This window comes from Trichoderma evansii (genome assembly GCF_050947405.1).
Source record: "Trichoderma evansii strain SZMC 28006 chromosome Unknown GGI43scaffold_10, whole genome shotgun sequence".
NCBI lineage: Eukaryota > Fungi > Ascomycota > Sordariomycetes > Hypocreales > Hypocreaceae > Trichoderma > Trichoderma evansii.
Window position 1 is genome coordinate 799,882 of NW_028145196.1, and position 18,788 is coordinate 818,669.

The window sequence follows — 18,788 nt, forward strand, 5'->3', positions numbered from 1 at the left end:
CTGAAAGACGTTGATAATTGCTAGTCAGATCGTGGGGCTAACAAGGTTGCCGAAGAAAGCGATTGGACAAGGGACTTGCCGTGTCTTGATTCAATATGCCCATCGGGGTCCTGCTACGGGACTCGATTAATTGGGCAGCGAGATTGGAAGCAAGGAAGGTATCGCTCTTTGTTGCTCAGTAATCAAGGAGGACTCTCTATCTCTAATTTCCTACTACTGTAAAAAAAAATCATGTCTGAAACCCACATATCCGCCACAGGACTTCAACTATTCGGGCGCAGATGATTTCTCAGTGGCTGGTTTTTTCTGACTGCCTAGAGACCCAATGCTGCAACCTCAGTGAGAGAAGGCCAGGGAAGCTGCATAAGCTACACGCTTAGTTTCAGGCATAGAGCAAGCATGAACAGATAATGTCAGGATAACTAGCAGCAGGCTTATTATTTTCAACGCCCACAGTCTATGACTGCCAAAATATACTTTCCAATCAATCCCATCTAAATCACAGTCTAGGACAACCGTTATCTTGGATTTAGGCCCTTCGTATCAAGCAGATAAGATCGCAGCCTTGGAAGCCAAAATTTCTCTTTATTGAGACTGGGAGGTCTCTACAGCGGTGTGCCATCAAGGTATAACGAGCTAAACCAATTCTTGGAGCCTCTTTGGCAACACTCTTCGTGGTCATTTATATATGCCTTCAGTGTACCAGATCCTTGTGATATTGTCAAAAGCTGGCATCAAAGAGGTCTAGCGTTGTCGCGTGTAATTTGATGACCAATTTCAACTACATAAATACATACATACACGAGTTGTTTATTAGCCAATGCAAACATAATACGTGTTAATCAGCGGAGCTGGCGTGTGTAAAATATAGGCACACGCATGCAGAGAGATAACTGGCCAATTTTATTGCGTACTGTGGGTGCCAACCCATGTTCCATATTTGGTAAACTTGGTATTTGAATGGTCAAAATCATTGATATTATGGGCAGGGGTGCATGCGAATGCACCGCGACGTTTCAAGATAGGCCCGATATCCATGTGATTAGGTATCGATGCTTTTAGTTCCTAATAGTTAAGGCATATGAATACTTTAAAATACTGTTGGCCAAATACAACGGTATCCATAACAAATATGGATATGCAGCGCTAATGTACTGGTCTTCAAATTTCTATCTCATGCCCTTTTACAAGTTATTGGTTGAATTAGGTAATCCTCCAACATGTCAACAAACCGATGATCATTGTGTGGAGTACCAATGAACAGTACGTGCTAAAAATAAATTATATGCCATATGAGATTGTATATAAAGATATATAGCGATATGTAGTGATATACCGCGACGGTATGTGCAAGGCAAAATACTATAATAATCACAAACAAGACGCAGAGATAGAGAAACAGAGGGGAAGCCGGAGTAAGCCTAGATCGTCCACTAATAACACAAAATCTTTGCCAAGATATAATTTATCACTTTCCATGTTTAGAATATATCTAGAGTCTTATAATCTGTAGTATCTCGATTAAGATACTGCTCATACTTCTAAAGGTTTTAACACAAATCAACGATCATCAGCTCTTTTGTCAGATATCCACTGAAGAATTACAGTAAGAATATTACACATGTTGGACTTTGTAATAATACGCATACGTTGAGTGGGATATCAGATATAGAAACATGTTCATTTCACATAGTCATTTTCATAATATAATGCTTTATTGGATGAAATGCTGAAGCAACCTAATTAGATCAATGCTACCTAGCTAGATCAGACCTGTGTTATTGATCAATGTCTTCCAATTGGACCAGGTGTACTCGTATACAACCTTGTATTAGATAAAATAACCCAACTACTATATATAGGTTTACATTTATATTGGCTATGAGCATGCGTATATGACTATGAGCATGCGTACATGACTATGAGCATGCGTACATGACTATGAGCATGCGTACATGACTATGAGCATGCGTACATGACTATGAGCATGTGTACATGACTATGAGCATGCGTACATGACTATGAGCATGCGTACATGACTATGAGCATGCGTACATGACTATGAGCATGTGTACTGTGACGTATATACCATGCCTTTTTTCTTTCCTTTCATTCTTCTTAATTACGTAAAGACAGGAAGGATGATTGCAATTTTTGCAAAGTCCACCCAGCGTGGCAGCATCATCCATGTCATTCAGCCACAAACTTATTGATAGCCATGCAGTGAGCCTTGTTTTTATGTACAGTAGCAAACATTATCACCCACCCATGCACCTATTGCATGCGTTAGTGCTTCACCGACATAAACAGGCTACGAAGTACTCAATTAATGGGTATTCTGCCTTCCCCCTTTCAATAGCATGAGGGACAAAGACAGCTTTCCTTACGTATTCGCAGAACAAATTTTGAGACAGGTCATCCGAGTTTTGTTCAAAACGTGTTGCCACGGATCACCCTGACCCCGGCACAAGATCCATGCGATCAGTAATATTATTATCACCCAGATCGCTTATTGAATCGAACTTACTTTTAAACACTATCTCTTAACAATCCTGGGTCTCGTGTGGAGCCTGATGAGCCAAAATTCTTAAAGTAGCAATACCCGTTTGACGCATCAATGCCAATATGCTTCCGCCGAGAAGAATTGTGAGCAAAAGAACGACTATAGCCTGCGAAGGGTGCCGGCAGCGCAAAATAAAATGTGACGGCCTCTATCCACGTAAGTAACAACACATAGCTCTGTGAAATACATTCCAATTTGCGCTTGTCAAGCAACTACTAACACAGTTTCGTTGTCAAGAGTGCAACGCTTGTCGAATTCGAAACTCCACCTCAACCTGCGTCTATGAGCTTGATCGCATCAAGACTACATACTCGGCTAGGTGTGTATGAATTGATAGTTTTATTTTCTGTTTCACTTCTTTTCAAGGTCTAACATTTTGTGTTAGCTATGTAGCAGCTTTACGACATAAATTAGTAATCCTGGAAACTGCGATGCAGCCAACAAGCGTTAATGGATCTATTGCTGCACAACAAAATGCCTCCCTTCACACGAATTCTCCATCTCAGATGAGATCAAGCCTTGAATTGCCACCGCTGAGGCTAGCGTTGCAGAGTGGTGAGGAAGCAGACCAGAGGCATCTACAATCTCAAGAATTCCAACAGGTAAATATAATAAACACGGCAGCTTCAAATGACATTACCCCTCTTGTAATACTAAAATATCTATATAATAGGATCCAATGCGAGCATCAAATTCGGGTGCTCCTTTTGCAACTATGGTCCCCACGCTATCGCCTCACCGTCCTCCTCTGCAGATAGAGCCTCAAGCATCACCTCACTCCCCGTCTCATCCACACGATATCATAACAACCGAGTACTCTTACCCAGAGGGCAGTTTCAGTACCTTTAATATTATCAAACAAATTAAAGAAGCTGTTACTTCAAGGCTGTCTCTATCTGGGCTGAACGCTAGGCTTGGGCCTGATTTTATTCGGGACGAGCTGCTCTCTCATCAACGACTGGAACCATCGACAGAATTATGCGGTTTACTTTTGAGAAGTGAAGCAGATGAGATGATGGACATATTCTGGAATCAAATACACGTGCTTTATCCGTTTGTTGACTACGTAAGCTTCCAAGAGGACTACGAAAAGCTGTGGTATGCATGTAATGGGAACACATCTCGCACAACCCTCATCCTTTTGTGTCGTCTTAATGCAATCTTCGCCTTGGCTTGCCAACTTCGACGACGTCTTACAATCTACCAGAGTTCAGCCACCCCTGACGTCTTTTTCCGAAGAGCTGCGCAGTTATTCCAAATGACTGCTCTAGGAAACGGGACTCTCGAAATCATTCAAGCATGCCTATACTTGACAATGTATCTCCAGAGCACCGATTACTCATATCAATGCCATACCTTCATTGGCTTTGCTATAAATACAGCACAATCAATGGGCTTGAATATGCCAGCGTCGGCTGGCATTAATTTTGAGAAAGAGGAAGTTAGAAGGCTAAGGCAGCGACTTTGGGGTGGATGTATACTCCTTGATCGGTAAGATACAGTCTGTTGCCACAATCTCATTGACTAATATCTCTCATATGACCTTAGCATAATTTCAATAGCATTTGGACGTCCTACGAGAATTAAACAAACCGATGCAATGGCCATTTCTCTGCCACCAGGGCACGGCAATGAGCATGTCTTTCCCCACTCTATTAATTCGTCTGGAAACGCCTCGTTCGTAGATGAACATTATTCCAAAATGGACTTTTTTTCTGAGAGCCTGAAGCTCTTCCAGATTGCCGGAGATATGTTGCCAATAATTTATTCCAGCAACAAATCCAGTTTCTTTTCGCCACTCTCAGATCTAAGCGCACAAGCACGGCTTGACGATCTGGATTTCAACGCATTTCTACGAATCGATAATTCTTTACATCGCTGGATAGACGCTCTGCCATGCTGCCTTCAAATACAGGCTGTTGATGCTCCTCTTCCAGAAATGGACCCTATCCAGATTCGACAAAGTGTTGTACTACACCTTCGGTAGGCATATACTTACACAATCTCAAGGATCCGATACTGATAACATAACCAGCTTTTTACAAATTCGAATGTTACTGTTCCGACCATTTTTGGCACTTATACTGACTTCTGAGGCTACTCACTCTGACCAACCAAATCCCGACCACATGGCATCCCTATCACGGGATGTGGCCATCCCCTGCGCTCAACGATGTATCGCCAGCGCAGTATCTCTGATTGATGTGGTTTGGATTTGGTATAAAGAGAATTGTGAAATATTTTCAGTTGAACCCCTTCCTGCTTGGTGGTTTTTAATTCTCAGTATGCATTTACCTACAGTGCTTCCTCGTTGTCTTGACCCCCATCTACTGATGATTCAATCTCACGTTGGGATAACTAACAGGCTCGTTTAGACATATATAACGCCGGCGTTGTACTTATTGCTACTCGACGTTTCAAAAGTCTCAGAGGCTGCATGTCTCCTGCATATCTAGCCCAGCAATGGCATCGTGTTCTCAGGGTAATGTATGGGCTCTCCGAATTCAGCCCATCTGCCAAGCGCTGTTTAGTTTCTCTGCAGCTACTCAACACGGAGATAATGGAGGAAACGGCTATTGACCCTAATCTATACAATGAACGAATTCAAACAGACTTGCCACGCTGGCACAACCCCTCTTCAGCAGACATGGTGTTTCCGGAACCTAAATTTCGAGGCATGCCGTCAGACTATACGTGGATTGATTCACTTCCAATTGACCTCTCAATTGTGAGTCATATACTTCCAAAGACGGCATAGGGTATTGTGTTCTGTACGGAAATAATTGGAAAATCCTTAATGGTGGAGAGGGAGATTTGCATTGATCTCAATTATATTAATATTGAGAGGATCACGCGGCGCTTGCGTAGGACGAATCCTTAGCGAGCTAACTAAACTATAGGTGGATCGGGTCAAGGTCATGAGAATAGGGTGGTTTACAAGATCATATAGAGCGTAACGGTAAACTACTATGATATTCGAATGATTAGTCAAATAATATCGGCTCTGTTCCAGCTCCTTCGGCCGTAATCGTCTTATTCTAGTATGTACATGTATCCTTTCATGACTTAGTGCCACCCACTCCAAGAATGTACTATCGCCAACCTCGCTAATCTCGAGCTTTTGCGGCGGGAATTAACTGGGTCCTGAGCTAAACTTGGAGTAAACGGGCAAACCATTCAACCTGATTTCGTTGTAACTAACCAAGTCTCTGAAAAACGGGTACAAGTCCCAATAGAATAGTAAGCCCGGTTAACGGCTAAATACAAGATCATGAGTAATAGTAATTCAACACGCAAATCAGCACTTTTGCTGGCTGCCACTAGTATTAAGCGACCTATACGAATTACGATTGAGTGGAGATGACGAAACAACCTACGAATCAACATGCGTGGCCTATGAGCTTAGGACTCTAGTGAACTTCATAGGACTGGCACTTATAAACAAACACAACTATAATAAGTAAAAGGACTCTCGTGATCAGACTTGATCTTTCAAAGCGTCCAAAGCATTATTCTCTCTACCTTGAGTGCCAGAACCACTTCATACATCGAAACATCACTGTTGCTGCTTCAAACCATCACTACTATACATACTAAAAACGCTTCTCGCATACATCATGTCAACCCTATTTGGTCATTTGGAGGATCTCATTCGCTCTGGGCATGGGGGAAATGCCAGTGCTGCCTCTGTATTAGCCCAGCTGGGCACTCCCTGCGCCTCAATCGCCATCATGGAAGATGGCTTAATATCATCTCACTGCTTTTCAACTGGCAAGGATAACACAGAGACCATCTTCCAAGCTTGTAGCATATCGAAGCCAACGTTTACGGTCGCTTTGATGAAACTCGTTGACGAAGGCAAGCTTAGCCTTGATAGCCGCATTGGCGATTTATTGCCACAAGATGTTTTAGACATATTGACAAAAGATGCAACTTCTGCTCGGACATCTGCCATCAAAAGCATTAGTATCTCACAGCTTCTAAGCCATACCTCTGGGCTCTCTCAAGGAGGTTTCCCTGGCTACTCTGTTTTGGACGGTGCTCGGATTCCGACACCGCGTGAGGTATTGGCTGGAGCATATCCCGTCAACACGAAAGATGTGCACTTGCAAGGATTTCCTGGGCAGTCGCTATCTTATTCCGGCGGTGGATTTACAGTGCTTCAGTTTATCTTTGAAACCATTACGAAAAAGGACTTGCCCTCGGCAATGCAAGATATTCTGCTTGGGCCTCTAGGCATGACAAGATCTTTCTACAATGAACTGCCGCCTGAAGAGAAAAATTTTGCAAGAGCACACTATACCGGCTATACTCCCTGCGAAGATTCTCAACGTGTCAACCCTGAACAAGCAGCTGCGAGTTTATGGACTACACCGAGTGACCTCTTGAAGCTTATCAGAGCTGTACAGCAATCTCTTCATAGTTCTGACAATAGTGGTTTTCTTCGACAAGAAACAGCCAAGGCTATGTTGACAGTCGTAGATCTGGATATAGCTCATTCATGGTTCATACCAGGAGATTCGCGAACAGTCTTCTCGCACGGCGGAAGCAATTGGCCAGGCTTCAGAACGTATGTGGCGGGGTACGCGAATCTCCCTGGTGGAAGTAAAGTCGAGGTGCCAAAGAATTGCGGCATCTCTATTATGACTAATTCGGCAGAGGGCGATTTTGCTATATGGAAACTATTGCAAGCCATACCTTACCTGAAGAAGTGGCCAGAGATCCCTTACCCAATAGGCTATCCAACGATCGTACCGTTGGGAGCTCCTGGGGAAGAAGTCAATGTCGGCTGGAGGCGTTGGTTAGGCAATTGGACATGCGGCAAGAAGAGTTGGAGTATTCAGGATGACGAGTTTGGCCGACCAACTATTCAGTATGATCAGCTGAGTCCTTTCCTGCTGGTAGTAGCAGCGATGGCAGACGCGAAGGATGGCAGGGGAACAGAAGTTACAAATTTGGTAGTGGACGGACTGGAAGTGTTGATACAGTTGCGCGATGATGATGCCATTGAGGTCATAAATGGGAGGAGCTCAAAAACTGTCAAGTTAGTTAGGGCTTAATGATGGCCATGACAATACATGTATATATTGGAATACATGTACTTTAGCTTACAAGAAGATACAGCGAATAATGTATTCAAATTACAAATTAAGGTGGATTTAATAAATGTGAGACTATAGCATAGTGATTGTATGGAGATGCCGCTGCACTATATGTTATTTATAATCCTATCGTGAGATTTTAATTTCTGCAAATTGCAAGTGTTTGTATGCATCTACAGAGGATTTACAGTGTGCAGCGCCCATCTAAACAGACTCTTTTTCTGACGGAGCCAACGAATTTGTCGGCTTACACGAAACTTTGAGCAGAGGCCTCCCTTTAATCGTCTTTGCAGCCAATACAAGCCACGCATGCTGTATTTGTACTCCCTTCCACTATAACCAACACCTTTGTCTCCATAGGCAACGCGCTCAACCTAACGGTACTTGATTCAGTCAAATCCAGCCTTGCATAGAGAGACAACACAGCAGTGCTCTGTCTTACAGCGAACATCGCCAGGATTTATAGCGCCAATCTAGCATCTCACCGCGCATTTCTAGCGGCTTTAGCGCTCTGCAATGTCCATTGACGTCAACACATCGTCTTAATACGGCAATCCGGCACTTCATGACCGGATCATCGCCCCGCCTGATGCCATTTCAGCTCCCTCAAGGATCCAAAATTCATCTCTCATTATCGCAATATCCATCACTTCTCTTTCTTCTTCGTTTCTCTCTCATCACAGCAGCATAAATGTATAAGCAGGAACCATGCCCGTCGTCAGAAGGAGAAGCATCGCCTGGATTGCCCTAGTCGCCACCTTGGTTCTGTTCTACTTGTGGAACGCCTCGACAATTTCTCCGCCATCATCTTATACCGATACAAATAAACATACAGCTCAAGATGACTCTTATTTCTGGAAAGCCCTCCCAGTTCACTACCCTCCACAATCAATCCGCCCATTGCCAACCAAGGCTCCCGTGAAATATCCCAATGTCCAGGCATCTCTCGATGAGGAACCCACAGAGGCGAGAACCACTCGCGAGCATCACCAGCGTGCCGTAAAAGACGTATTCACGAAATGCTGGACATCCTATAGAGAATACGCCTGGAAGGCAGATGAGCTGGCGCCAGTATCCGGCGGCAAGAAGAATCCCTTTGGTGGCTGGGCCGCCACTCTGGTCGATGCCCTCGACACCCTCTGGATCATGGACATGAAGCTCGAGTTCGAAGAGGCCGTTCAGGCCGCCACCACCATTGACTTTACCAAGACAAACCTCGACGAGGTCAACGTCTTTGAAACCAACATCCGCTATCTGGGAGGCTTCATCTCCGCCTTTGACCTCAGTGGCGATGAGCGCCTGCTCCAAAAGGCCATCGAGGTCGGCGAGATGCTCTACAAGGCATTCGACACGCCGAATCGAATGCCCATCACCAGATGGGATATCCACGCCGCCATCAGTGGCAAAAGACAGATCGCCCCGCCAGGACTACTAGTTGCTGAGATTGGCAGCCTGACGATGGAGTTTACTCGCCTCTCAATGATCACGGGAGACCCCAAGTGGTTTGACGCTGTGCAGCGCATCACAGACGCCATGGCAGACCAACAAGATTCAACGGCGCTTCCAGGGCTTTGGCCACTGGTTGTTAGTGCAAAAGACCAAATCTTTAATATTGGTAACATGTTTACCCTGGGCGCAATGGCCGACAGCGTATACGAGTATCTTCCAAAAATGTCAGCTCTAATGGGAGGCCAGCTCCCCATATATCAGGACATGTACGAAAAGGCCGTCACAGCAGCCATCAAGCACGCCTTATATCGACCAATGACGCCCCAAAACGAGGATATCCTCGTTTCAGGCGCGATCAAGTCAGAAAACGGCGAGATCACCCTCGATGCGCAGGGACAGCACCTTGTGTGCTTCCTTGGTGGCCTATTAACACTCGGAGGCAGAATGTTCAACCGAGCTCAGGACCTATCTGCCGCCTCCAAGCTGGTCGACGGCTGTATCTGGACATATAAAGCGCTACCGCACGGTGTCATGCCCGAAACCTTCCGTATGCTGCCCTGTCCGTCTCTCGATGGCTGTGAATGGGACGAAGAGGCATGGAAGAAGGAAGTTCTCCGCTTCGGCAAAGACAAAGAAACCACCAGCGCCGACGCCATCATTAAACGAGATCGCCTCCCGCAAGGCTTCACTTCCATCCCAGATCGCCGATACATCCTCCGCCCAGAAGCCATCGAGAGCGTCTTCATTCTCTACCGAGCCACAGGCCGGCCCGACCTCCTCGACTCCGCTTGGGCCATGTTCGAATCCATCAACAGAACAACAAGCACCAAACTTGCCAACTCGGCCGTGTGGGACGTCACGGTCCCTCAGGACCAGCAACCTGAACGGGCAGACTCGATGGAATCGTTCTGGCTCGGCGAGACGCTCAAGTATTTCTACTTGATCTTTAGTGAGACGAATGTGATAAGTCTGGATGAATATGTGTTTAACACGGAGGCACATCCATTTAAGAGACTTGTCCCGTGAAGCAGGATAAAAGAAGAAGAAAATGAGCCCATTTTTCATGGTGTTTCTTAAATTCCATGAAATTGTATTGACTTTTGAGTATCAATACTTCTCAAAGGATTTCTAGATAAAGGGAAAAGCTAGGAAATTGCATGCATGGGTAGATAGAGTTTGCTTTAGGATGGGCATTACATGTGTAAGCCTTTGTATGATCAAATATTAGGATGAACGTGATTATTAGTACTTGAATGATCACTATAGCTTATGTCCAAGATTGATATATCATATTCCAGTTGTGAAAGTGTTGTGGTTTTTTACGGTTATGTACAATTAACCAAGAAATGAAGATTTCATCTACATGTCACAAGAGCCCCAATAACATCAATCAATCAGATATTCACTCAAGTATCACAATATCAAAGCGCGCACCGAAAGTTAAGACATCTAATCTTTTTCATATTCATCTACTATAAAAAAGAGGAAGCTCCGAAACCAGTAGTTGATACTAACGCTACTACCACGCTTCCAAAATACAAAAAAAAAAATGAGAAAACTATCCCAGAACAAGAACAAGTTTCATCCGTTCAGGAGAAGACCATCTGCAAATTAAAACTCCCGCATCCCATCTCGAACAAAAAAGACTATCCACCTTCTCCCAAGCAAAACGGAAAGGGCAACAAACGCCATATTCCCATGAAAAGATAATAAAAAACGAAAACCCGTTTTCCTCAATGCGCTAAGCAAGACCCATCCAAAAGCGAAAGACATAATATCCCAGTTATTTTTTAATGTTCGGTAATCATCATCGTATGTTTGATCCTATATATCAAGGAATCAAAAGCTTCGACAAAGGAAAAAAGGGGCTCAGTAAAAGTAGGTTATGTGATAAGAAGTAGAATGAGAAAATACACGTGCTCGTTTAAAAGCCGAAGGAGTAAAGGGGGTTGTTTATGAGAGGCAGAGTACAAATAATCTTGGTACTACCGCAGTGGGTTGAAATTAATCTCTCCCGTCATCGCATTCATATTATGAAAGTGCTGGGGCTGGCCAGGCATGGCAAAGCTGTTTTGTCTCTGTGGCGATTGCCGGACATTCATCATGCTGTTCATGTGGTGAGCAGGTTGCATCCCGCCTGGCCGCATGTTCTGTGGTGTCATGCCCATGTGCTGTTGGCCCATTGCGTCGTGGATGTGATTAGGTGATTGTTGGTTAATGTGTTGGTGATGTTGCTGGGGTGGAGGCGGGTGGGTTCCCATTGGGCTCATAACCATTTCAGACATTGGCGTAACAGCATAGCCATTGATGCCATGAGGATACTCCAGAGTGGGAGACATCATAGGTGGAGAGCTAACGAAAGAGTTTGCAATCTCAGAAGGCTGGCGAGCTCCAGGAGGAGTGTTGCCGGAATTCGAGGTAGCATGGGAGTCCGGAGTACCTCCGTTCATATCCATGGCATACTTCTTTTCGTATTCCTCAACGGAAAACTTGCGATCGTACTCGGCGTCCATCATCTGCATCTGCGGAGGCTGAGCCATGCCGGCGCTGCCAAATCCGTCAAAGATGTCGACATTGGCCATGGCCGCAGTCTCGGGGACGTTCTGGAGCATTGGGTTCGCGAGACGTGGAAGCACTTCGCTGACCTTGCTCATGAGTAGGGGAAGGAAGCGGTAGTCGCCGTTTCTGGAGGCGGCAACAATGGTGATGATTTGGCTGAGCTGCTCCTGAGGCCCAACAGCGAAGGGGTCGCGGGAAGCGGGCTGCATAGCCAGATACTCGGTCATCGAGTAGGTGCCTTCGACGAGCTTCTCGAGCAGTCCAGAGTTCAATAGCTCCATACCCTGTCCAGGGAACTGTGAGGCCATGTTCATGAGCATCTCTCTAGATACGTTCATGGGGAACTGGAAGGACATGGATCCCTCAGTGGCGACGGCGCCGCCGTTGCTCAGCTGCCATACAGTGTTCTTGAGCCACTGCTGGTTAGTGTTGAGGTCGTTCCATGCCGGGTCGTGGCAGGCCAGAGTCTGAACAGCATCGCTAAGCTGCTTCTGCAGACCATTAATGTACTGAGGGGAGAGATGGCTGCGGGTCTTGTTCCAGGTGTTTGTGAAGGAATCATCAAAAGGTCTAAAGAGGTTGATGAGTAGAATGAAGCCGTTCAGCTGGTGAGAGAGAGGATCGGTAGGATCATCTCCAAGAGTGGGGAGTTTGATTGTCGCCTGGAGAGTCAAGGGGCGCTGGCGCTGGATAGCATACGCTCTGTTTGGTTACATTGTCAGTATACTTTACTTTTAATTTGCGATATGAAAAAGTGACACGTCAAATGTCCCTGCAAAACGTACCTCTCAATAATATAAAACAGCCAGTAAAGTCGGCGGAGACGAGAGGCCTCAGGGATATCAAATTGCAGGTAATAGTCTTCCTTATCCATGCCAATCATCTGGATCATGGTGGTAGCCTCGCGGAGGTAGTACCATGCCTTCTCATGCGCCTCCTGACCGTAGTAGCATCCAAAGAGGAAGAAGTTGGTGGCCAATGCGTTGACGGTGATCTGTTCTAGATACTCATATCCTTTACGAACTCTAAGTGTTTCCTCCAAAAGAAGCTGGCTGGAAATGATATTGGCTCCGGGAACCATGTCGAGGTTGTACGGGTCACCGGCAGGCATGGTCATGCCAGGCTGCAGCATGACAAACGCGCACATGGAAGCCATCAAACAGTAGGCATCTTGGTTCTGCTCCATGTAGAGAATCTGCTGCTCTACTTGTCTCCGGTCCAGAATAGGGGCCTGTGAGTTCATGTGGTCGAAGAAAAACTGAGAGCACTCCTTGACCATGTCGCTGGTCAACATGCCCGGAGTAGGGGCGAGGCTCTGGTTGGCGGGTGGGCATGGAATACCGTTCATGCGGTTCTGCACCTTGGCGGAAAGGCTTGTCTGTCGCTGAGTCTCTCGCAGTTCGCTGATGACCTTGGCTCGCGATCCCTTGGGACCCTTCTTCTGGGGGATGGCATTGTAGGTGCAGGACAGCTGGGCGGAAGAGCAGTTGCGGCACGGGTTGATGCCATCGCACTTGACCTTGCGGCGATGGCAGGCGTCGCACGCCCTCTTGACGGCCTGGGTCATGATGGGCAGCTGAGGCGAGGAGATCCGTCGAAGTCGTCCTGGGTGAAGCGGATAGCAGAAATCGGTGGCGCAATCTGGGGAACGCTCAGACTTATCGCCGCAGCTGAAAAGACGAATCGATTGGGGCCCCGGGTTTTCGGTGATCGATAATGCTTCCGTCTATCGAACGGCGGGGAAAGAACAATTTGACAGGCGCTGTGCAGCGACTGGCGCGTGGTTAGGGTGACTTTTGGTATGGCTGAGGATGTAGTAGTCGAGCTTGGGATGTAGGCGTATGTGTGTTATTCGGCCCTTTCGAATGCGGGCCAGAAAAAACGCGGGGAGAGTCGCTTATTAGGCGGAGTCTGGGGGCCCAAACACCTGGGACTGGGAGGACGGGGCGCTCACGAAAACAGAGACGAAGGAAAAGCGCACAAAGGAGAGAAACGAAGCCGTGGAAACAGTCGTCGAGATGTTTTGCCCACGCGGCTTGCTTTGAACACGACAAATGGCGAAGTTGAACGGCGAGGGAAGGGAAAAGAACTGGGCCTGGATAGTCAGCAGCGAGAAAAGCGAGGAATTATTGGGGGGAGGCGGACCCAAAGTACGTAAAAACAACTTGGCTGCTGGAATGAGGCCTTGGCTTGGGGCGGTCGGAGCACCAGCCCAGAACAGGGAAGGCCCAGAGAAATCGGGCTGGGGCCAGGGCTGAGGCAGCGCCAGAGGATCCTCGGACTGGTTTGGGTGGGTGGCAGCGGCGGAGAAACGAGAGATGTGGATGATGAGATGATGCGGGATGGAGACTGGAGGCTTTTGGAAATGAGCCCACGGGGGAGCAGCGCGCCGCACTGTGCGCTAACGGCGCTGGCCTAACGCGACGGGGCCCTAGCAGCGTCGCTAGCCCGGCTAGCTGCTTGCGCGCAGTGGCGACCGCCCTGGACGCTCAGTGGGCTTGCGCTGGACGGCAGCCTTAGCCGCGCTGCGTCGGGCAGCCTCGCACTGTAGCCACCGGTGCAGGCATCGGGGAAGAGAGGACCAAATTTGCCAGAAGCCTGCAGGGCGCTGTTAGCGCGGCGCCGTAGACGCGACGCAGCGACACTGGCCGAGGGCGAGCCAAACTGGACGCCGTGTACAGTGTTTTTACCAGAGTCTCGCACGCACTGCTAACAGCGTCCGGCAAAAAGCAGCGCCCAAAAGAGACTCCAGGCTATATACAAGTTCGCAGCTCTCGGCCACGCCGCGGCGTCCTAAACGAGCCGTCCGTCCAAAGCAGGTCGCACAGTTGCGAGCGAACGAAGTACTAGACACCAATTAGTACAGGTACGAGAGCGCATTAATCCGCTAATGAGCGCTGTCGAACCATTGCGCTGTCACTTGCGCTCTCCCAGAGGAGAGGCGACAAGCCGGCCGTATAAGTGCGCTGAGGCTGCTTAGGTAGGTACTCGTACTTGCGCCTGGTGCGGCGGTGTCTGTATTACGACGAAATACTGCGTAATAGCTCTCCGTAATCGTAGCATGACTGTGCGACAGCGTACAGGTACCAGTGTCACGCTGCGCCGGCCAGGGCAAAGGGGCCCCAGGGCAGGATTTGGAACAGGGCGAGGGTTGAGAGTATCACGAGACAGTGGCCTGTACAGGCACGAGTAACACGATACTTGGTTTGTACTTGTACCTGAGTTTGCGCGCAGCATGATGCTCTTAGCATCGAATCAAAAGCCTTGTGCTACTGCTACTAGTCAAGAGCGAGCAAAAACCAAAGCTAAGGTGTTTGGCGAAAAGGTTCGCTGCCCTCGTACGTGTGTGGCGAGAGTCCCGACTCTCAAGTGATCACGCTCGCATGTACAGGCTCAGGTACAGGTACATTGTCTGGAATCTGACTCGCCATGGCTCACACGAGATGCGAAACTGACAGCTCGCGCTGCCTGTCTTGATGTCAGCACATTGGCAAGGGACCCAGGAAGCCGCTGTAGACTGCTGGCAGCTGTGCTGGGTACTCCGTATTGCTGTCCACGTTACTACTACTACCTGTATCGAGGAATGCAAGCTGCAGGTAAAACTGGAGTTCCCTTTAACCGCTGGGCAGATGAATCGACGAGGACATGCCAGTTTCCCCGATCCAAATAGCCAATATTGACAGCCCAGGCAAGACACAGCTATCGGATTATCGACAGGGTATCAGTACATGCACAGCGGACAAATGCCCATGTCATGACAAGAAGAAGAAATAAAGGCGGCGTCAAAACTTACTGTATACGCCCAGAAGCCCTTTTCCCGCACCATTGTGCGCCCAGCTTCTAAACGAGGCAATGAGGCTAAAAAAAGAAGAAGAAAAGAAAGTTAAGAATAAATTTGAAACCACACCCGCAATTCAAAGCTGAGCAGAAACTCCGTCGACGGAGTATTAACGGTGTGCCCTTTTCGCCCTGCTGCAACAGAATGAAAAGAACATCGTGAGAAGCGACCTCTCACCTGCAGCAAGGCCGCTGCAAAACGTACGACAGCGAGCTCAGGCCATCGCGCAGCCCAGCCCAGCGTCCCTCGTACCCCAGATTTGAAAAAAGAATTGGGAGCGCGCAGGGAGCCATGGCTGTGGATTGTTGTGTGGTGGTGGGTGGGGACCCTCCACCGGCCAATCGCCAAAGCATCCACTGCGAAGAAAAATCTTGCCTCTGTTCAGCAAGTCTTGCTCTTCAGCCAATCGTCTTGTTTCGTTGAGCTGACTTTGATGGGGAACGCTCGAAAGGGCGACGATGAGAAACAAGCCACCATCGAGTAGTACTGTATGGAGTACGGCTACCTGCTCGTGGAACTGCTGCCTCTGCCTGTACCACTTTGAAACAGGGGATTGAAATATTTCGTCGTCATCTGCTGCGCATACAGCTTGTGCGGCTGAGAGATGAAAATAGTAGCATCGCCTTGGCACGGCAGCCGCGGAGTCTTGCGTCTCTGCGACGATTGAGATTGACAGCGACGATCCGTTAATCTCGGGCCCGATTGATGGCCTGCTTCACATTGAGCACAACTCGCTCTCCAGCTCTGCGTCTTCGTCGGCCACAGTACCCATTCAGGACAAGGGGGCGCCCTTTCTCTCGTGAGAGTTTTGGCTAGAAGACGGCACTAATAACGAAGCCCTCAGCCACTAACCTCGGCAAAGCCAAGTGTGACGGACAGGCTAGAAGTCCGGAGAGGAGACTTTGTGCTGACAGAGATCGATTTAGCACGGCTTCCAGAAACGCCTGAAAAAAAAAACTGGCTCACCATCGCCGACTATGCCGATCCGGGTCGAGATGGAGAGGCCCGTCTCGGCACCCGCGCAAGTAGTCGAAGCCGTAATCCAGACTCACGTGTCAGGCCCAATTCTCAACAAAGTGGGCAAATTCTGCCGTCTCCTCTCTTGTTCTTTGAGTTTCAATAAAGACACGAATCTCTAGATGATCGTCTGTAGACTATTTTGCTTCCGCTCTCGGGCTTCTCAACCAGCCGCCAAAATCTGCGGTATACCAAGATGAGCAGGTAGGTGCTGTAGGTACAAAATACAAAATGCGGAGAAAAGCGCTGCTGCATCCATCGGACCGAAGAGGCCATTCCTCTTCTGCAAGGCTGAGGGCCAGAGACAACGTTGCATAAAGGGGGTGCCGCACAGAAAGGGGGATGGGGGCAGACATGCAGACTTTGACTGACAGCACACGGATTCTTACACCAACAGCAGCGGATAGTCCGCTCTTTTGTGTCTTGACAACAAATTCGCAACTCTCATCTGATGATATCGCATGGCGATCTAATGCAGCTTTTGATTTTTCTTCATGCATCACGTATTAGTTATTAGGAGAAGTAGCGATCGACGACAAATACGCTGTGGTAATATCGTGTAATGCTGATACGATGTACTGCGACAGTCTCGCTTCAACGCAAAACATAGCCCACGCCACGGCATGCTGTAGAAAGTTTGAAACCGATGCGATACCCATAGAGCGACGTATGCACGTCCTGCGTCTGCTGCTGAATCCATTCCTTTCTAGTAGGCCAAATATTGGCATCGGCATCTCATTATCACGTGAGAATCACCGCTCGATCTCTCATCTCTCATGACGATCCATATAATCTGAAGCGTTCTTCTCTCCTCTCATCTGCCCATACAGGTATCTGTACATTAGCATCTGTCATCACCCTACTTACAGAGGCAGATCCAAACATGCCACGCTTGCTGGTCTGTGCTCCTGTCCCAGCTGCGTGCGTCATGATGCACGAAAAGCATGTCTGTGGCTTCACCGACTGGAGGCACTAACACAAATCCCCCCCGTCAAGTGCTTTACAACTCACTAGCCAGCTCCCTTTTCTCTGCGCTAGGCAAAGAAAGTACCTCAGTTGTAAGCGGTCACGATGAGCGTTTTGTACCATCATCTCTAGCCGAGCTGGTCAAAGCAAAAGAGATATGCGGTCCTAGTTGAACTCCTACAGTACTGCTGGCCTCAAATGGCAAGCACATACATGCACATGGCAGGGTGGTAATCTCAGGGGCTGGGAGATCTGAATTGCCATCATCACATCACTGACCCGGCAACACCCGCCTAAAGCGCTTCCGCCTTCAAATGCACACGCTTAGACGTATACCCAGCATCGTCAGCCAAGAGGCGTCGCTTTTATTTCGCTTACAAGGACGGAGCGCAGGCATGTGTGGTTAAACATAGCCCTTGAATCATCTCAGATCATAGTGGTGCCCGGGATATAGATGTGGGATGCTTGATGCTGGATGATGGTGATGGGATGTGAGATGTGTCTTATGTAGGACCCTTGATCATCCTGTAGAATTCCGATTCCGCCAGTCGCCGTGATTGTCGTTCTGCCTTTTCATTATTTGCAAAGCTCGCACCACGGAAAGTTCCGTGCGTCTTCAAAACGCAAAGTTTGCTATAATTTTACGGCATCTTATTACGCGTTGCTAAACTTGGCATCTGTGAGCAAGTATGCTTTTTGAAAACCACGCTCAACTTTGAGGTGAAAGAAGAAGAAAAATTCTTCATTTTCATGTAGTCATGCTGTAAAACCGTTGTTGCTATTCACCACATCCGGCACATGCGGATCCTACACAGGCACGTCGGCACTCGCTGGGCGGTTATTCGATTCGTACCCGTCTTACTGCTATAGCACTAGCTCCACGGAGTATTATGTGCTGCTCATCACCTTTACAATTGCTGCTTTGGGCGCTGGGCACAGGTGAGAAGGATTCGGTAGCGCACACCAAGATGCTGTAAGGCACTGTAATCCATGCTCATCTTGCGAGCCAGCAAGTGCTTACGGGCGCTGGCCACCGGGGACAGAAAGATAGAGAATGCGAGAATCTAAAACGCACACGCCAAGATTATGCACATAATCAAGAGCCTAGGTATTATGGTAACAGGCGTTCATGGTTGGGTTTGTGCGCACTTATTCGTTTTGCGGTCCCTATTTTTCTGTCCCGGTTGACTGGGCAGAAGCGCCCAAGTTGAATAAGGGTGCCTGGTGTAAGATCACGAGATTGCATATAGGCAGCTCGATGTCGCAGGGAACACAAATACTCCTAGCGGATGCT

The 18,788-nt window shown here is 47.9% G+C and overlaps 4 protein-coding genes across 4 annotated transcripts; 3 read left to right on the forward strand and 1 right to left on the reverse strand.

Moving 5' to 3' along the window:
• Positions 1-2,625: 2,625 nt before the first annotated feature.
• Positions 2,626-5,520, forward strand: GGI43DRAFT_427533 (Zn(II)2Cys6 transcription factor; the record flags this gene model as incomplete). The annotated part of the gene is made up of 8 exons (XM_083208819.1): positions 2,626-2,719; positions 2,801-2,882; positions 2,949-3,165; positions 3,237-4,054; positions 4,112-4,546; positions 4,599-4,846; positions 4,939-5,291; positions 5,464-5,520. The coding sequence occupies 8 exons, from the start codon at positions 2,626-2,628 to the stop codon at positions 5,518-5,520; spliced, it is 2,304 nt and encodes a 767-aa protein (XP_083060592.1).
• Positions 5,521-6,029: 509 nt separating this feature from the next.
• On the forward strand, positions 6,030-7,680 carry GGI43DRAFT_405548 (serine hydrolase domain-containing protein). The gene has a single exon (XM_083206035.1). It carries the CDS (start codon positions 6,181-6,183, stop codon positions 7,621-7,623), a length of 1,443 nt encoding a protein of 480 aa, XP_083060593.1. The 5' UTR covers positions 6,030-6,180; the 3' UTR covers positions 7,624-7,680.
• A 406-nt stretch (positions 7,681-8,086) lies between these two features.
• On the forward strand, positions 8,087-10,426 carry GGI43DRAFT_405549 (glycoside hydrolase). The gene has a single exon (XM_083206036.1). The coding sequence runs from the start codon at positions 8,374-8,376 to the stop codon at positions 10,138-10,140; it is 1,767 nt and encodes a 588-aa protein (XP_083060594.1). The 5' UTR covers positions 8,087-8,373; the 3' UTR covers positions 10,141-10,426.
• Positions 10,427-10,554: 128 nt separating this feature from the next.
• Positions 10,555-13,859, reverse strand: GGI43DRAFT_405551 (uncharacterized protein). The gene is made up of 3 exons (XM_083206037.1): positions 13,819-13,859; positions 12,459-13,762; positions 10,555-12,375 (listed from the first exon to the last, which is right to left on the reverse strand). The coding sequence occupies exons 2-3, from the start codon at positions 13,238-13,240 to the stop codon at positions 11,100-11,102; spliced, it is 2,058 nt and encodes a 685-aa protein (XP_083060595.1). The 5' UTR covers positions 13,241-13,762; positions 13,819-13,859; the 3' UTR covers positions 10,555-11,099.
• Positions 13,860-18,788: the final 4,929 nt, after the last annotated feature.

Bases quoted from the DNA above. Each gene is read 5' to 3' on its own strand.
- GGI43DRAFT_405548 (XM_083206035.1), top strand. From the start codon at position 6,181: ATGTCAACCCTATTTGGTCATTTGGAGGATCTCATTCGCTCTGGGCAT.
- GGI43DRAFT_405549 (XM_083206036.1), top strand. From the start codon at position 8,374: ATGCCCGTCGTCAGAAGGAGAAGCATCGCCTGGATTGCCCTAGTCGCC.
- GGI43DRAFT_405551 (XM_083206037.1), bottom strand. From the start codon at position 13,240: ATGACCCAGGCCGTCAAGAGGGCGTGCGACGCCTGCCATCGCCGCAAG. The intron at 12,376-12,458 runs GTACGTTTTGCA...GTAACCAAACAG, and splicing joins CTGTTTTATATTATTGAGAG to AGCGTATGCTATCCAGCGCC.